The sequence below is a fragment of the Cervus canadensis genome, chromosome 19 (genome assembly GCF_019320065.1).
Source record: "Cervus canadensis isolate Bull #8, Minnesota chromosome 19, ASM1932006v1, whole genome shotgun sequence".
NCBI lineage: Eukaryota > Metazoa > Chordata > Mammalia > Artiodactyla > Cervidae > Cervus > Cervus canadensis.
In genome coordinates, this window is record NC_057404.1 from 55,712,513 (window position 1) to 55,732,557 (window position 20,045).

Sequence of the window (20,045 nt, forward strand, 5' to 3'; positions counted from 1 at the left end):
ACAAGTCTTTGGAAAGCAAATTATGCATTTGAAATATGTACAATAAAATATGACTATTTAAAGGAAAGGTATTTTTCTGATTTACTTTGTACATCACAGTTCTGATCTGTCTGGAATTTATCTCTGTTAATATTAGTGGGGATCTAGCTTTCTTTCTGTCCCTAAGTAACTGTCCTAATAACTCTTCCTGCTGACTTAAAGGGCATTTTTATTCACTTATTTATCATGCTTGTTAAGTACACAGGCCACCTCTCAGTCTTTATAGCTCAATAATTCTGCACATTAAAATTACCTTTGGGCGCCTTTAAAATACAGCACAATCTGAACCCCACTGGATGTCAATTAAAGCAGAATTAAGATGTGAAGCACAGTGGGAGTGAGGCCAGGCCTGGGTAATATTTTTTATGTCCCAAAGTGATTTCCATGCACAACCAAGGCTGTTAACCATCACTGACCTCTTTGCCCCTTCCTATGCCAGTATCACATAGACTTGATTTCAGATGAACTTGGAAGTTAAGCCCTTCTCCCCAACCGTCAAACACACCAAGAAAAACTTGGTGTTTTTCTTCGAAGTTTTTCTTCTTTTTCATCGAAAAAGTTTTTCTTTCTTTCTTTCTTTTTCATCGAAAAAGACTTCGATGAGGAGAGCATTTAATGTACAGATTAATTTCTATTTTGTCTTCCCATTCATAGTTGTGGAGTATCACGAAGTCTTACAGCTTCTGTAAAGATTTACTAATAGCTTTTGTTCACATAGACCTCAATTTTTGTGAAATTTATTCCTTGAATTTTTTTGAGTTTTGTAGTGAACCCGGGTCTCCCGCATTGTAGGCAGACGCTTTACCATCTGAGCCACCAAGGAAGTCATAACTTTTATAAAGGACATTTAAAAAAATTTTCTACTTAGCATATAGGAACATTATTGCTTTTTAAAAAATATTTATATTTCATATTGTTACATTAATAAACACTAGTTCCAGTGTCTTTTCAGATGATCCTCCTGGGTATTCTAGGTGGACACTGCATTATTCATATAACAATTCTGGCTTTTTAAAAATTCTAGTACCTCAGTTCTTCTTAATGATTAGTGGAAACTCCAGATAATACTGAGTCATTGCAGTAAAAACGGGCAAACTTACCTGTTCCTATTTCATGCTTGTTTGTGATAACACAGTTAAGGTAGTTTTATGCTATTCTCAACATCCTAGGAAATATGAGGCAGGAATATTGATTTTTATCATGTAACTTTTCAACAGTACTATGATAATCATATATGTTTTCATTTATAGACAATACGCCAAAATACAATAAATTGAGTGCTTCAGCTGAACTACTCTCATATTCTTATAGAAAACTTGTTTGAGTGATAGTGTTCTAATATACTGCTGATAAATTCATTAATATTTTGTTTAGAATTTTTAGTATAGATTCATGAGTTTTCTTTTGTGTATGAATCCTTGTCTAGACTTAAAATCAAGTTATATTAACTTCATAAAGTGAATGGAAAGATTTTCATCTGTTTTTTTGCTATACAACAACGTTTATATTAATAACTCAGGAGCAATCTGTGTCTTAAAGACTGGTCAAAACTCTTCAGCAAAGAGTCAAGAGTCAGTTCTCCTGTCATTAGTAATTTATTTTAATTTATTTGGGTTTTCTATCTTTTGTATCAACTGTAAAAATTTTTTGTTTTGGTTTGATTTTTTAGGTTTTTTTTCTTTTTTTTATGGCTATGCTGCATGCTTGTGGTATCTTAGTTCTCCAACCAGGGCTTGAACCTGGGCCCCCGCAGTGAAAAACCAAGGCCAAACCACTGGACTGCCAGGGAATCCTCTTGATAATTATATTTTTTGCTGAAATGTACAGTTTCCTAGACAATTGTTCATTTCGTCCAGATGTGCAAATTCATTAGCTAAAAGCAATTTTATAGTATTCTACAATTTTTAACCGTCTGTATCTGTGCTTATATTTCTTTTCTCTAACGTTTACTTATATTCTCTCTTTTTCTTAATCAGAATTGAGAGAAATTGTTATCTCATTAATCTTTTTTTAAAAATGGAAATAATTGCTGGTAAATGCCTGTGTAATGAAGAGCAATTTGAAATTCAAATAGCCATAATTTGAAGAAAATTGAAAATTAATAACATCCTGAAACTAATATCCAAGATGATTCCCATCAGTTTTGGGTGTGAGGATGAGCAAAGGTAGAGAGCAAATAACAATAAGCTAAATGTCTTGGTATTTTTCAAGAAGGGGAAATTACAGATAATTTGTGAAATTGGTAAGAAAATATCTGAATATCTTTGCTAAAAATTTAAAGAGAATTTCTAGTAAAACAAGAATGCTGAAATTTCAGACAACTAGAGGTAGCAAAGAAAGAATATTAGATTGCTTGTGAATCAGAAACTGGAAGGTCATATAAAGAACCAAAAATAAAGCATGATAAATAGCATAAAAGTAGATGACAGGTGGAAGTAAACATGTTGAAAATAAAACTAGACTCATTAAATAAACCAAAAGGATGATTTCTGAGCAATTTACCAATCAATGCACAAACTAAAGAGAATGTACCATTTTAGATATATCAACAAGTAGAACTAGAGAACATTCTAACTAATAAAAGTACATAATTAAAGACATTCTCAAAGATACAGTAAAATCTAATACATTTTTCTTTGACTTAAAAAAAAAAACTAAAGACTGTCTCACCTATAGGGACTTCTGAGTTACAAGCATGAAGTAATTCATAGCTGATAATTTCAGTGAGACAATAGGCTCTAATACACAAGTCTTTAAACTGAGACCTGGGTTTGATCCCTGGGTTGGGAAGATTCCCTGGGGAAAGGAAAGGCTACCCACTCCAGTATTCTGGCCTGGAGAATCCCATGGACAATCCATGGAGTCGCAAAGAGTCGGACACGACCGAGCAACTTTCACTTCACTTTACTTAAACTGAGTATCAAGTCCTCCTGGGAGTAGATGATGATTTTCCAAGAGATATGAGAACTGATATGGAGATCATCAAAATCCATGTGTATTCTCTCCTAAAACTGGTCTTGCTAAGTCAAGATCAACCTCTCTTTCAAAATTTCCCTTTCCCCACTACACAAAGGAAAGGCATGCATGCCTTTCACTCAGCCAAATCCAGCCACAGTGCACTGCTCCGAGATGTAAAAGCCTCTGAAGTGGCCAAAAGAACAGTTCAAAACAATGACAGCAACGATGCCTCCTGTATCCAAGGACCAAGAACCCAACCCATGGGTCTAGGAAAGTTTTGTCAACTTTTCTTTCCATGTTGAAAAATCATTTATCAAATTTGTTGTTCTTAATTAGTTGTGTACCCGAAATCATAAAATCCTGAGAGCAACTTGTTAGAAGAATTCTTCTCTATCTCACTCTCTGCATGTGTACACACACACACATTTTTTAAAACAGTAACATTAGGATTCTGTGGGGAAAGAAAATTTAAACTAAAATTTCAAGGACAAAAGGAACTATGCAAAATTTGTGAAGGTCAAAGAAGAGCTTATTCATGTATTTTTTAAATGAATGACAGTATCAAAACACTATATTTATGTTTTACTGCATATAATTATAAAAATGATGTAACCTCAACTTTTAAATGTCACATACAAATATGCCAGAAATTAAACTCCTTGCAGCTATTTAAATGTAAGATTAAACATTAGATACAGTTACTTTTAGGTCTCTATTAAGGCAATAGGGATGGGCTTCCCAGGTAGTGTTAGTGGTAAAGAAGCTGCCTGCCAGTGCTAGGAAACGTTAAGAGATGCAGGCTCAATCCCTGGGTGGAGAAGATCCCCTGGAGGAGGGCATGGCAACCCACTCCAATATTCCTATCTGGAGAGAGGAATGGTACTCCTGTCATGGACAGAGGAACATGGTGGGCTGCAGTCCACAGGGTTGCAAAGAGCTGGACACGACTGAAATGACTGAGCACACAGGCAAAGCGATAAGGATACACCCTGTGAGGATTCTTTTAGGGGATATAACTCTAATAAGCACAGAGTGCAAGAGCAATGTCATACTGAAGCATGCACTAATGGAATCACACAAAGTTCAAAAAGAATGGAATCTCCATCTTGACTATTTAGTCCTAATGAGGTTAGCTGATAGCAACACATTCTCTCTCAACCCTCTAAAAGCAATGTGCTCATATGCTAGACTTTGTCAGACTTATGTAATATACGATTAAAGAGTGCCTTTTACTTTCTGTTCACTCTAAGTGCATCTATATTAGTTGCCATTCATGTTCCTGATTTTTATTACTTCATTTCTGTTTCTTACATTATGAAAAAGCTAACGTTCTTTTGATTCTCAGTATTTCCAAGTACTAATCCTCAGGGGCAATATAGCTGGTGGGGGAACAGTTCTCTGGTATTCTTATTAAGAAACCTCAAGTCTTCTGACATCTCCAAAGCTTTCTGGATTGATTTCTACAAATAAATGCTTTATTAAAGATTTTTAATAATTCAAAGTAGACATGGGGGAAAAAAATCCCCTATTCTCATCACATACTTATTTATAATTATAAGCTCTTATATGAAATTCTATCTCCTCTCAGTGGGAAATTATAAAAACAAGTATACGTTCAAATATATGTAGACTGATCAAAAGCTAAATGATTCTCTTCTAAATACTATTTGATGGCAAATTGTAGCTTGTACACTAGAAGATGACCCTCCACTTTGTCATAGTAACATTAAATTACTGATTTATGTATCAAGAAGCTTTATTTTAGAAACAATTATAAAGTACGGGGCTTCCCTGGTGGTTTAGTGGTAAAGAGTCTGCCTGACAACGCAGGAGACGGGTTCGGTCCCTGACCCAGGAAGATTCCACATGCCAAGGAGCAAATAAGCCCCCAAGCCACAACTATCGAGCCTGCGCTCTGGAGCCCGGGAGCCGCAACGACTGAGGCCACACGCTGCAACCACTGAAATCCAGGCTCCAGAGCCTGAGCTCTGCGGCAGGAGAAGCCCCCACCGTGAGAGCCCACGCGCCATTCCTGGAGGGCAGCCCAGCTCGCCGCAGCCAGAGTCTGCACCACGGAAATAAACAGATACTTTTAAAAATAAAAACCACCATGAAGTAGGATCTTTTAATGCTTTTCTTGATACTTGCTACAGAAATATTATTGAAGCAACTGGAATGGCAACTAGGTCCAAAACTGAGCAGTAAATTGAAGTAGGATCTAAGTAGTCGAAAATAAACTTTGGGTTAAAACTTCAGGGAAAAAATTTGAATTTTTATCAAAACGGAAATAGTTTTAAAAATAAAAGAATATTCTGCATGGGAATAACCAGTTAAATTTATCAATGTTTAAGATACACACAGATGTGTAATTAAGGATATATTTTAAAATTCACACCACTATTAGTAATCCAAAATAAGCCAGGCAAATTGTTTATTGGCTTAAATTTCATAGACCTCTAAACTGTACCATATTCTATATATATTTGCAACTCTAAAATCAATCAGACTTTTCACTGTCATTTGTGGACATGCATAAAGTCTCCAACGATTTTGAGTTTCCCAGTTGAGGTCTCTCAAGGAGATAAACTACCTTTCTAGTTCACCTCAAACTGGAAATAAGTGTCTGTTTCCCACCTCATTTAGTGTCACATTTTTCATGCTATATAACTCATGCCTGAATGAAGCCTAACACACTTATTTCCTTCATAAGGCACATCACAGCCTTCTTCATTCAGGAATACTAGCCAGCACGGCAGCACAATGCTTCAGTTCAGTTCAGTTCAGTCGCTCAGTCTCCTTGCGACCCCATGAATTGCAGCACACCAGGCCTCCCTGTCCATCACAATGCTAAGGGGCATTTTAAACAGAGAAATCGTTAACAAAAAGGTGCAGAAATGCAAGGGAGGGGAAAGCATTAGGAGACTACAAAAAGGGCAACTGCTTGCAAGCATGAGAGTTAAAACAAGAAGGCAGAACATCGCTTGGTTTGACCTCAGCTCTAGAAGCAATGGCTCAGTATTTCCTAACTTAATGTTCACAGTGACTTTACAGAACGTAACTACTGCAAATAACAAGAACCAACTGTAATTTCAGTAACAGCAGAATCCCTTATAAAACTACTGTGTTGCAACATAAATCACAGAGAAAAGGTTAATATGTTTGGCTGACAGAAGCATTGTTAGGAATGCTGTTGTTTTTGTTTAGTCACTAAGTTCTGTCCGACCCTTTTGCGACCCCATGGACTGTAGCCGGCCAGGCTCCTCTGTCCATGGGATTTCCCAGGTAAGAATACTGGAGTGGGCTGCCATTTCCTTCTCCAGTGTTATGAGTAATCAAGAGTTATTGGACTATTTGTTATTAGATAAAAGCTATATTTCTTAAGTAACATAATGTATATGTCTTGTAAGAGTATAGAAAAATTTAAACAGACTCTACTTCATATTTCTTTACCATTCTGAATCAAGCCAGCAGGTTGCCAGTATTTTCAACTGAATCATAAATACTAATTTTATACAAGAACAAGAGTAAAAAATCATACATTTTGTCAAGCAACCATCCCAAATAATAAGGTTTTCTTACTTGTAGCCAAGTTGTCGACAGATCACAGTTGCATCCTTATCAGTCCACCCATCATCACAAACTGTTCCCCACTGGCCATTGATAAAAACCTCCACTCGTCCTTCTTTCTTATTTTCTCCATCCATCAGTCTGATGGGGAAACCTAAGTCGAAGTTAAAAGTAATACTCATTATTATTTTTATAAGAGCCAAAACAAGTTAACTGATGTTAAAGCATCAGAGACTTTATAAAATAGTATTTGCTTTTGAAATGAACTAAATATTAGATGGACAGTGAGAGAGAGAGGACATACCAATTTAGGAAAAAAAAAAAAACTGTATCCACTTTTGCAATATCTTTTGAAGCCTTGAGGTCAGAGTGCTTATCTTGCTCAACTTTATATTCCCAGCACTTGAAACAGTGCCTAGCATTATAGAGTACACATAACATCTGTTTATTGAATAAATGAATATATAGCACTGTAAAACTGTGTATTATTTTATTACCTCTAACTTCTAGTTAGTAAAAGACATTAACTTGGAATTGTTTTTGTTCTACATCTACTCACTTATCCACGAACATACCTAGAAATTATATTCCAAAGCTAGGATTTTTAAGAAGAATTTTTAGATATACTTCAGGATGCATGAGTAACTTGAATGATGGAAGAGAAGAAAAAAAAAATGCAAGCAACTAATAAGGACAATTTCCATCTCAGGCTTCCTATTTACTATTGATTCCCAAGAAAGGGCTTAAAGTCATAAAAATCATTAAAGATGTAAAAGTTGAGAAACCGATCTCTAGCAAACTGGGGATTTATCTGAATTATGCAAAAGAAATGATTTGTAGAGTTTTTCATACATCTCTACTGACACCAATAAATATGGTTTTGTTTAATTAAAAGCCCTCATTATGGCTTGCATACTGCCTGCGGTCGAATTGTGAAGCCATTAGAATGGGTTCTAATCCAATTTGTACACAGAGATACACAGAAGGAAGATGTTGTGAAGAGACAGGAGAAAACAGCCACCTACAAGCTGAAGAGAGAGGCCTGGAACAGATCTTTCCCTCCCAGTCCTCAGAAGTACCCAACCATTGTGCACACCTTGATTTTAGACTTCCAGATTCTAGAAGTGTGAGACAATAAATACCTGTTGTTTAAGCCACCCAGTGTGTGATTTGTTACAGTAGTCCAAGCAAACTAATACACTTTCTTTACATTATCTAGTTACTACAAGGATTTCCAGCTTGCATCTCTAAGATTGATAAGGATTCAAAGAATACCATCCAACATGGTGAAATTATCAGAACCTAGGGAGGTGACGCAAGCAGCTAACAAACCAAGTATCATTCAATATGTGTTCAACCCCATGTATGTAATCGCTAGATGACATTATTTAACTGAAAGAAAACACAGTTGGCAAGATAGATACATCCTACTTTGATTGCTCGAATTCTTTGTTGCCCCAGAGTTGCTGGCTCTCTAATCTCTGATCATACCCACTTCATGGAACAGGCATCATAGTGGAATACACCAAAGTCAAAATAACAACCTTCTCTATGCGTTGTTTACATTAGCTAAAAAATTTTTGTAACAGGTATGTTACAAAACACATTATATTTAAAACTTTACATTTCTTATTATTGTATCTGAAATTTAGGGATTCTTTGTGAGAGGAGCAAGGGGAAAAGTGATTCTCAAAGAAAAAATTTAAAGGATGAAATTCTTCAAGTTTTCGATTTTTACACTTTTTAGATCTTTGGTGCAAAGTTAAGAAATAATACACAAATGGACTTAGATCTCCACATTCCATCCTAGTTGTTTTATGGGCAGTTTTTCACATTCCATAAAAATAATAATGATAAAGTATTTTTAAAGCCTAAGTTACATACTTTGTAAAAATAATACATACAATATTTCTGAACCTAATTTTAGCCATTCATTTTATTAAATCATTGGATTTTTGATGCTTGAAGGGAAACTGAATGACAGAAGCCATTCTATTAATACCACCTCACTAAGTTCTTTTTGTTATAGCAATAATAACATATGTGATTTATTTCTAAAATCTTAAAATGCTTGGGAAAACTAAACAGGGTATATATTACCTCTCATTATATATCTCAAACTCTGATTACAACAGTTTTCTTTATTTCAATTTTCCTATAAAACTGATTTAATACATTATTTTTAAGAAAATGTTTTTCCTAAAAGAAAGATAAAATCTAGCATAAAAGTAAAAGTTGAACTTTATACTGTAAACCTCAGAGACAATGAAGTGTGAAAGATATCTCTGTTAAGATTTAATACTCTGACTTTAGAATTAACGCAGTATTGGTGGAGAGTAGTCTTAGGGCAATCAGGGCAAGTAAGTCTGAGATAGGATGTGGAAAATTTGGTAATTAATAAATTTATTTAACTTTCTAAAAAAGAATGCAGTATTAAAATAAGAAATCTACATATTTACCATCCCACAAATTTCCCCCAACTAACATAGGCATTAACTACATTTGTACTAAATCACCTTTACTGACCTAGAATATTGTTTTTGAGCATTCCATCTACCACACACCTAAAATTAAGTGTCTACTGAACTACTACTAATTTTGAGAAAAGTTTCATTCACAATTAAAATTAAGGTCAATGAGTTGCCTTCAAACAGTTGAATACTCTAATAGTCTAACAGCTCTTATCATAGAGCCAAAGAAGTGAAAAAACTCGATTGTTTTTAAAATGCACCATTCCATGATCTCTTTCCTCAACTTCTGTTTTAATTATGCAGTCCTTTTTGATAAGTGGGAAAGTAATGATCTCTTTGGATGAATAAAGGGTAATCTGATTCTGTTGCGAAAGAATAATTTGGCTCAGATATAATGTTCTTTGGACAAATGAATAGTTAATATATTACCAAAATTAGGACCAAAGAATTCATAATAATGATCTCATATTTTATTAATAATTATCACCCTCAACTTTTTAAATTTTTTAAAAATACATCAAAATAATCCTAGAAAATTAAAGATTTTAAGGAAATTGAAAGGATTAGTTGTCCTAACTGTATGTGTATATTTAACCACACAGATCTTCAGAGAACTGAGATTGTAGTATTTGGTATGCTTCCCAGATGCCACTAGTAGTAAAGAACCCACCTGCCAAGGCAGGAGAGAAAACAGACGGGGTGGGGGGTTGGGGGGTGATCCATCCCTGGGTCGGGAAGATCCCCTGGAGGAGGGCATGGCAACCCACTCCAATATTCTTGCCTGGAGAGTCCCATGGACAGAGAAGCCTGGCAGGCTATAGTCCAAAGGGTTACAAAAAGTCAGACACGACTGAAGTGGCTTAGAATACATGCATAGTATTTATAATACTTCATCACATGGAGTTCTGATGGAATATGCCTAAATAGATCACTCCATGATCCAAATACCTGCTATGTGGGGCTAAGAGGTTCCATTTCTAGCAAACAGGCTCTATCTCTCCCAACCACATCACATAATCCTAGGAGGATCATAAATCCTTTATGGGAAGAAAGTAGCAAGGGAGGAGACCAAACAGAAACAATTTAAAATATGACCTATGAGGGACAGGGTGAAATGCTGCATTTCTACCTGGTATCATCAGTGCTCGATTAGTGGGTACATCACTATGATCTCACAGGGCAGAGTACAACGAGGAATCAACAGACACTTTGACAAATTAAAGTATGCGTGCTTAACTGCGTGCTCAGTCGTGTCCCACTCTTTGTGACCCCGTGGACTATAGTCTGCCAGGCTCCTCTATCTGTGGAATTTTCCAGGCAAGAATACTGGAGTGGGTTGCCATTTCCTTCTCCCTTTCCTTCCCGACCCGGGGGTCCAGCCCACGTCTCCTTCATTGGCAGACAGATTCTTTACCACTGTACCACCAGAAAATAGTTAATCCTGTGGGATTCAACACACCCCGTTATTTTACAACACAAAGATTCCAGCTTCAGAGTCTCAAAACAGGAGGGTATAAAAGGGGCTGACTCAAGCCCGAGGTGAGACTTAAGGACCACCAGTGGTTATTGCAACATTTATGTACCAAAGAATACATGTATAGATACAAACAGGGCTATGGTAGAGTCCTGGCAAGTCTTCTGAATATCTCCCTCTATACTTTTCATTCATATTTATTCTGGCCTCCTCATCAGATGTTAAGTCTGTCAAGGATATATAGTAGTTTCTCTCTGCTCACAAAAGGACCTTTATCTAAGAATATTTAAGGTCTTCCCTGTAGCTCAAATGCTAAAGAATCTGCCTGTAATGCAGGAGACCCAGGCTGGACCCCTGGGTCGGGAAGATCCCCTGGAAAAGGAAATGGCAACCCACTCCAGTATTCTTGCCTGGGAAACCCCAGGGACAGAGGAGCCTGGCAGGCTACAGTTCATGGGGTCAAACAAGTTGGACACGACTGAGTGATTAACACCACACACAAATATTTTAGACTGTTAGATGAGCTAAGTACCTTTTATCTGACTATAAGTCTGATGAAATTTGGAATGAGGGGTAATAGTGATGCTAATGGGTTTTTAGTAACAGGATATCTTAGAAAGATAGGTGGGCTGTTTACTCCAATGGACCACCTTGGAGTCCAGTGAGAAACTGAAAGATCTAGGTTAGGACACAGCAATGGTTGGCTGGCAAGCAATGAGTGACAGGGCCTCAGGACTAAAGGCAAATGAATCATGGAGGGTGGGAAAGAGACCTATGGTTTTGTTCTGATTTATTTTCAATCCTTTCTCAAACAGTTCATTAGAATTCAAGGAAAATGAGAGGCAGAATAGGTGACTAACCAGTTGGGGAATGGACACTGCAGTTTCTTTCTTCCATCTTTCAGATACATGAGAAACGCAGGCTCATAGGTAGAGAAAAACTGGAGTAAAATTTTGTAACATTGGTGGAAAGACTCAAAAGACTATTTTTCTCTGAAATCAAATTACTAAAAATTAAAGCATCTGGGGAAACAGACTTTTTGAAAAGCCAGAGACGAGAAATGTTTCACATTCTGGACCAGTGGCTAGATGTTCAGTGGCTACTGGATTTTGAATACTCAAGAGCTGTGGCAGGACCTCACCCAGGGAGAATCTGAATCCGTTCCCGCCGGGGTAGCAGGAGATGCCAACATCTTCCCGATGACTGCAGTCATGACTTCCCCAGGGTCTCCGCGAACACTGAAGGAAATTGGCTTCCTTTCCTGAGCAACTGACACCATTCAACCATATGGGTCCCATGCTCTCTTCAAAGTGGTTTGCAGAGGCTTGTTTGCCATATCTGTGGCAATAAAATAAACATCAGGCTCACAACTGCTGTCTCTTGTTTTAAGGAACCACAAACCATAAAACAAGCAACCTCATTAAGTGATGACTTCAGAGGGTATTTGTTCTTTCTCCTATCCTGAGAATTCAGTTCTAACAGTGGTGTTCACTACATCACATATTTTGATGATCTTAACAATGTTTGATTGATTGAATGGGTAACGAGTGGATGATTAATCCTATTCCCCCAACCACTCTTGTGTTTTGTCTACAATTTAACCCACCATCCAGAGAGAATGCAGACAGATAAATGTCAAATTCCTGACCGTGGAAATAAAACAGTGCACCAGATGGTGAGAACACTCATATCAGCCTCTGAAAGCCTTCTGAGTGCGTTTGATTTCAGTAGCTCTCTAAGCCCCTTTCCTATCCTGTCTTCCAAAATAAACCGTGTGAGGATTTTCCTGGAGGTTCAGTGGTTAGGATTCCACACTTTCACTGCCAAGGGTTGCTGGTTCAATTCCTGGTAGTGGAACTAAGATACTGAAAGCTGCATGGCGCAGTCAAAGAAAACAAATAAAAAATAAAAACAAAATAAATGTATGTATTGGTTCAGTGATTTCTCAAGCATCATTCCAATCCATGATGAAACCTGGATTTTAACCCATCGAAATCAGAGTAATAACAGTGTTTCTAGCTTTTTATAAGGTTACATAAATCTGATTTTTTAAACTTTCATGAATTATATTTGTGTTTCAATTGACTTTATTTGTAACACTGCCCTACTGAAAAAGTCTAAGTGTATTATATATACACACTGTAGAAATAGGAAAAATTCACTAAATTAAAAATTAGCAAATAAGTCAATCTCTACCTTCATTCATCTTCTCCCCAATTTGGTTCTTTTGTTCTATAAAATCCAAACAAGCCTCCAGAAATCCCTGGACTAAAAGATATCTGAAGAGTCTTCTGATTGGTCTATATAAATAATTAAACTCTAACTCATAAAGTTTATGTTAGTCACTTCCATTTCATTTTATTATTTTTGTACTAAGAATATGAAGAGATCTTTTGGTCTGAAAGAGGAATTTTCCTAATTTTTTCCCATGCGCTTATTTATTAATTTTATTTAACATGATGAACATTGCAATAAATTAAAATGCAACTTTCAGTGTCATTCTAAGACTTCTATTTTGCTGACTAATCAATTCTTAGCTAGAAAAGTAATTATCCTAAATTCCATACTCCCATCACTTTCAACTTACACCAGGTTTCCACAAAATGCAGCAATCTGATTACATCTGTTCATGTCAATTATGTAAGAGACAGCAAGAGGCCATTTTACTTTGGGATTTCGTTTGTATGAAGAAACCCAGAGTTCACCCTCTTTTTCATTCCAAAAGAGCATTCTCTTTCAGAAATTCCTCTGTAAACTAAAATGTAAATGTAGCAGGTGCCTATTCTACCTTCTAATGCAATCACTTAGAATTTTAACAAATATTGAGAACACTTTCAGAACCACTAAGTTCTGATACTCTGTATATGCAAGAAAAACTGAAAGTATCTGTGAAACAAAAATAAAAAATGGAGAAAAAACTCAGCATTTATTCAATTGTTTTCACTAGTAAGGAAAAATATGAGAACAGTAAACAATAATATTTTTGAATTTTTCTAAACTTGTGAAAATGGGATACAGTTCTCAGACTAACAGAGATTTACTCAGATGAAATGGCATTTTAAAGTAATTCTTATTAATTAAATACCAATATTTATTTGGCTAGCATGTCATAGCCCTTGACCTCATAATTATAATTAACTGCACTGCCCATGAAAATTCAAAATATTTGTCAATCACATACATCTATACCTTTGTGATGTCATTATTTACAACAGGAAAATTTAAACTAATTTAAATATTAAGTAAATTATAGTATGAACATCATCAGTTATGCTATTAAAAATTATGACTACAGTAATATAAAGTAAAAAAGTGAATAGTAAAATTATATATCTACTACTAGAGCTGTTACAAAGTTATACACAAGTTTTAATAATGGAAAAATTAGGGGTAGTTTTTTATTTTCTCTTTTTTCCATATCTCTAAAATTTTATAGTACTTTTACACCTTCAAAAATATATGTTTAAACATAGCTTGAATGAAAGCATATTTTTAAGTTTTAATAAATATTTGCAATTAATTCTATCTCAAGAAATAATATAATTTTGCTTATTTCTTTTAAACATGAGACAATTACTTCAAGTATGACATAGAAATATGGAAAATAAAAAAGAATGGGCATTCACTGGTTTCATTCAGATACTAGCTCAAAGGCATCATTTGCAATTACTTCAAGCAACTTAGGTCTTTACTCTGGAATGCATTATGTGTGTGACATGAAATATATTGCTCAAAGTGTGATACTCAGTTTTTAAGAGAATGAGGTCAAGGGTGAGTTCAAAAGGTCATCTCATGACAAGAAAGCTGTTTTTCTCAAACAAAAGTGATAATTATCATCACATTATGAGAAAGGAAATAATGTAATACCAAAGAATTTGACATTGGACTTCTCTGCAATTTTAAACACAGTGATGTTATTACTAACAGCATCCAATAGTGGCAATGCATCAGGATAAAACTGAACATTCACAGCACAGTCTCACTTAAACAGACAAAATGGGACTTAAAAGTCATCCATGGCTCCAACCAGTTATTCAAGAAGGGGGGTGGTGGCAGGAAAGGCAAATGAGAAAAACAGCAAGATATGGTTATTTATCTTCAAAGAGAATGTTATTGTTTTTTAATTGCTGAACTTCCATATATAGATAGGGAGATAAGAGGGGTAGGAAGGTAGGTAGAATAGACAGGTAGATAATGATTGAGAATATATATTGTTAGTATTATAGACATTACAAGTAAGGGTAACAAAATAAGACTTTTAAAAATATAGCTTGGCATTTAGCTATCTCGTATCAACAGATCTTACTTAAATCCCAGCTGTCGGCAAACCACATAGGTATTAAGATCAGTCCAGCCGTCACTACAGACAGTCCCCCACTGGCCCCTGTGATACACCTCCAGGCGACCCTCGTGGCTGCCTTTACCACCGGCAAGCCTGATGACGCCATCTGCGACAAGAAGGAGACACGGAGACTGAGCAAATAACGACCAGAAAAAGGCCGAACAACGTGTTAATTTCATGACACATATCATCCAACCCAGATCTCTCTCTAGGCCTTTTTTTAAACTCCTACTAGAACTGTCCTTGGTAGCTCGGACAGTAAAGAGTCTGCCTGCAATGCTGGAGACCTGGGTTCAATCCCTGGGCCAGGAAGATCCCCTGGAGAAGGAAACGGCACCCCATTCCAGGATTCTTGCCTAGAGAGTCCCATGGACAGAGGAGTCTGGGGGACTACGGTCTCTGGGTTGCAAAGACTCATTCACAGCTGAAGCGCCTCAGCACACAAGCATAGGACTGTGCTCAGTGATCTGAGGTCATTAATGGGGCTGCTCCTGAACAAAGTCATAACACATATCTGTCCTAACAAAATACTTTCCCTTTTACTTGTACTCCTGTGTCTAAGTAGAAAAATATACTCTGATATAATTCCAAAGTAATTATTTAGATTTCTCCAGATTAAATAATACTTGGGAAATTTCTTACGGCTTTAACCTCCTTGCTGCTGCTGCTAAGTCGCTTCAGTCGTGTCTGACTCTGTGTGACCCCATAGACGGCAGCCCACCAGGCTCCCCCATCCCTGGGATTCTCCAGGCAAGAACACTGGAGTGGGTTGCCATTTCCTTCTCCAATGCATGAAAGTGAAAAGTGAAAGTGAAGTCGCTCAGTCGTGTCTGACTCTTAGCGACCTCATGGACTGCAGCCCACCAGGCTCCTCCATCCATGGGATTTTCCAGGCAAGAGTACTGGAGTGGGGTGTCATTGCCTTCTCCTTAATCTCCTTAAGTATGAGCACTATTTGTCATTTAAATTTAAAAAGTATAAAAACACAGTAACTTGGAAATAGCTGAAAAATTTAACTGTGAATGAAAAAGTACTGAAATATGAAGACACAAAAAGCTATCCTGGTTAAAGAGTGATCTATCATGTCAAAGTATTTATTATTATTCCTTAGGCTTTCATAAAGGATTCCCTGGTGGCTCAGATGGTAAAGAATCCACCTGCAATGCAGGAGACCCAGGTTCAATTCCTGGGTCGGGAAGATCCCCTGGAGAAGGGAATAAAAACTGGGGTGCAAGTTTTGCCTTTGTTCTTTTATCGATAAATCAAATCTAAATTTGAATCTTCTGAAATTAGATGAATACTTAATTCCCAGAAAATCCTGTAAAAAGCTTCTAAGCAGATACACAATATAATAAATTCATTCCCCAAAAAATATAAGAGGCCATTTCCATCCAAAATAATCCAAACACTGTCCCTCCTCCCAAATGAAATATATAAATAATCTTGGGGGAAAGTCATACTTTTCATGAATCTCTGGGATCATTCAAATTAAGGTCTCCTAGCAATAGAATCATTATTAATGTAAAATTTCACTGTTTGCAAAGCCTTGTTACACCTGTTACCTCATCTGACCAGCAACACTACAAGACTATCCTCATTTCAAAGAGGAGGAAATGGAGGCTCAAGAAGATGAAGTGCTCTGGCTTACCATCTGGTATAAATTTTCTATTTATTTTGTGTATAAATGTGTTATTCTAATAAAACAACAGTGTGTACAGAACTATGTAAATAAAAAAGTAGACCTTCAGCATTTCACAGTCTCTAGGAAGTATTTCATTTGACTTTTTTTAAGAAATATTAAAACCCTAATTTTTGTCTTCAAGTTCTTTTTGCTATAGAAACAACAGATTTGTGATGACCCAACTTCTCTTGCCCGTCCATTTCTCTCTTCTTCCCCCCAAACATTTAAGTACATACACACACACTCATTTGCACTCAGACATGTCCCTCTTGCAACACAAGACATAGCTTGACAAGCACGCCGTTGTTTGGAACAGTCTGAATATTCAGCACAGCAAAGGTCAACCTGGTTCTTTAATAGTGTGCTTTAATCAACAATCCCATCAAAATAGTTTTACCAGCTATAAACACATTCTGAGAGTCAAGACAGGCTAGTAAGTGAATGGACTAAACATATAATTATAATACTTAACATCCTAAATTTATCATTGTACACCGATTCTGACTACTGGGTACTATATGTTGCAACAAGATCATATGTTCATAATTACTTTATAGGATTGTGTAGCTTTCAACTGAAAAATTCAGAAATATCTATAAATAAAGAGACAGCATTTTAATATACAGTATATATTCTTTTTATGTCTTATTTGGGGGATTTATTTGTAAGCTCATTTAGTAACATTAGCCAAATTGAGGAGGGAAGTTAAGCCCAAATAGGGGTGAAGGCAAGAGTGGCTAGGTTGACAGGGTGAAGTTCCTACCTGTTAGAGGGGTACAGGACACTCCAGCATCTTCTTTATGGTCACAGTTATGCTCTCCCCAGGAACTCTTCGGACACTGCTCAAGAGAAAGCTCATTCCCGGTGCAGCGTACTTCATCCAACATTACTGGGCCAGACCCTTCCCCAAAACGCGCCTGACTCCATGCTTCGGCAATGCCGCTGGACAAACATAAGAACAGAAGTCAGATCGAAGCTTAGTCTGACCTGTTTCTTCTTTTGCCTCTGGCAAAGGTAAACTTATGATTAACTTATAATTTTCCTTATCAATTCACTCCATTGTAGCTATCTTGGTCCATAAAGTACCAAACTAAGAATGAAAGAGCTACAAGCTAGAGTCTGGGGCCCTGATGACTGTGGAACCACCGTACCAACCTTGAGTTGACTATCTCTGGTGTCTGGAGAAAGAAAGAAACTCTTGTCTTGTTCCTTGTTGTTCAGTAACCCAGTCGTGTCTGACCCTTTGTGACCCCACGGACTGCAGCAGGCCAGGCCTCCCTGTCCCTCACCATCTCCCGAAGTTTGCTCAAGTTCATGTCCATTGCATCAGTGATGCCGGCCAGCCATCTCATCCTCTGATGCCCTCTTCTCCTTTTGTCCTCAATCTTTACCAGCATCAGGGATTTTTCCAATGAGTCAGCTGTTCACATCAGATGACCAAAATACTGGAGTTTCAGCTTCAGCATCAGTCCTTCCAAGGAGTATTCAGGGTTGATTTCCCTTAAGATTGACTGGTTTGATCTCCTTGCTGTCCAAGGGACTTTCAGGAGTCTTCTCCAGCACCAGAGTTTGAAGGCAGCAATTCTTCGGCGCTCCGCCTTCTTTACGATCCAGTTCTCACAACCGGACATGACCACTGGGAAGACCACATCTTTGACTATACAGACCTTTGTTGGCAGAGTAATGTCTCTGCTTTTCAACACACTGTCTAGGTTTGTCACAGCTTTCCTGCCAAGAAGCAAACACCTACTGATTTCATGGCTGCAGTCACCGTCCACAGTGATTTTGGAGCCCAAGAAGAGGAAACCTGTCACTACTTCCACCTTTTCCCTCTCTATTTGCCATGAAGGAATGGGGCTGGATGCCATGATCTTAGCTTTTTTAACATTTAGTTTTAAGCCAGCTCTTTCACTCTCCTCCTTTGCCCCATCTAAAGGCTCTCTAGTTCCTCTTTGCTTTCTGCCATTAGGGTGGTATCATCTGCATATCTGAGGCTGTTGATGTTTCTCCTGCCTATTTTGATTCCAGCTTGTAACTCATCCAGCCTGGCATTTCTCATGTCTTGCTTAAGTTCAGTCAATTCAGTGGCTCAGTCGTGTCCGACTCTTTGTGACCCCATGAATCACAGCACGCCAGGCCTCCCTGTCCATCACAAACTCCCAGAGTTTACTCAAACTCATGCCCATCGAGTCAGTGATGCCATCCAGTCATCTCATCCCCTGTCGTCCCCTTCTCCTCCTGCCCCTAATCCCTCCCAGCATCAGGGTCTTTTCCAATGAGTCAACTCTTCGCATGAGGTGGCGAAAGTATTGGAGTTTCAGCTTCAGCGTCAGTCCTTCCAATGAACACCCAGGACTGATCTCCTTTTGGATGGACTGGTTGAATCTCCTTGCAGTCCAAGGGACTCTCAAGAGTCTTCTCCAACACCACAGTTCAAAAGTGTCAATTCTTCGGTGCTCAGCTTTCTTTATAGTCCAACTCTCACATCCATACATGACCACTGGAAAAACCATAGCCTTGACCAGACAGGCCCTTGTTGGCAAAGTAATGTCTCTGCTTTTTAGTATGCTGCTTAGGTTGGTCATAACTCTCCTTCCAAGGAGTAAGCGTCTTTTAATTTTATGGCTGCAGTCACCATCCGCAGTGATTTTGGAGCCCAAGCAAATAAAGTCTGACACTGCTTCTACTGTCTCCCCAACTATTTCCCATGAAGTATGTCTTGTTTAAGCCACGGTTATTTTCAGTTCTCTGTTACTCATGGCCAAACATCTCTTCACTCAAATTTATTTGACTAAATTTACTTCTCTCACAATTCAAAGTGATACCATATTCTCTAGAACCCCAGATTTCAATGAAGAAGATCATGATTGCCTGTCAAAATGATAAATGACCTCAGAAATTGCATCTTCAGCCCTTTTCAGCCATTTAATTCTTAGACTAGAGTATTTATATTTTTAGTTTGCTTTTCAACAATACTGCATCTATTCCCATTATTTAAGTTGTCTTTTTCTCCTTACATTATAACTATCTTGAGAATTTAAAACCAAAACAGGAATGCAATTTTAATATATGTAATTCAAATTTTACTATCCAGAAATAAGGTTTTATCAGAACAAAGCCACACTCATTCCCAAATTACTATCTGTGGCTGCTTCTGCACTACACCAAAGCTCAGTGGAGTAATTGGAAAGTCTAAAGCACTCACTGTCTGTCCCTTTACGGAAAATGTTTGTTGGCCCTTGCTCTAGAGGAAGGAGATTAATGAAAGCAAATATGGAAGCTGATTTAGAGAGCACTGAAAGTTGGAGGACAGAAGCAGGGGAGACAGGATGACTAATGCAGGTCACGGGGGAGCCAGACAGGAGAGCTTTGGAGAAAGGCAGATAACCGTCTCCTTGGATCTCTGCCCTGTGACAATTGCTAGAAAAGAAAAAGATCCGTTAAAGAAAATTTCAGTGAATATAATTCCTTGAGGCAAGATTAGGTGCTAAAATAAAACCAGGGACCAACATG

At 37.4% G+C, this 20,045-nt stretch overlaps 1 protein-coding gene across 1 annotated transcript in view; it reads right to left on the reverse strand.

Moving 5' to 3' along the window:
• PRSS12 (serine protease 12) overlaps nt 1-20,045 on the reverse strand; it is a 75,697-nt gene that overhangs the window by 25,156 nt on the left and 30,496 nt on the right. The window contains exons 3-6 of the mRNA XM_043438446.1: nt 17,296-17,474; nt 14,816-14,957; nt 11,651-11,847; nt 6,577-6,718 (exon numbers count right to left, since the gene is read on the reverse strand). Coding sequence (XP_043294381.1) covers nt 6,577-6,718; nt 11,651-11,847; nt 14,816-14,957; nt 17,296-17,474 — 660 coding nt within the window. The remainder of the gene's footprint in view (nt 1-6,576; nt 6,719-11,650; nt 11,848-14,815; nt 14,958-17,295; nt 17,475-20,045) is intronic.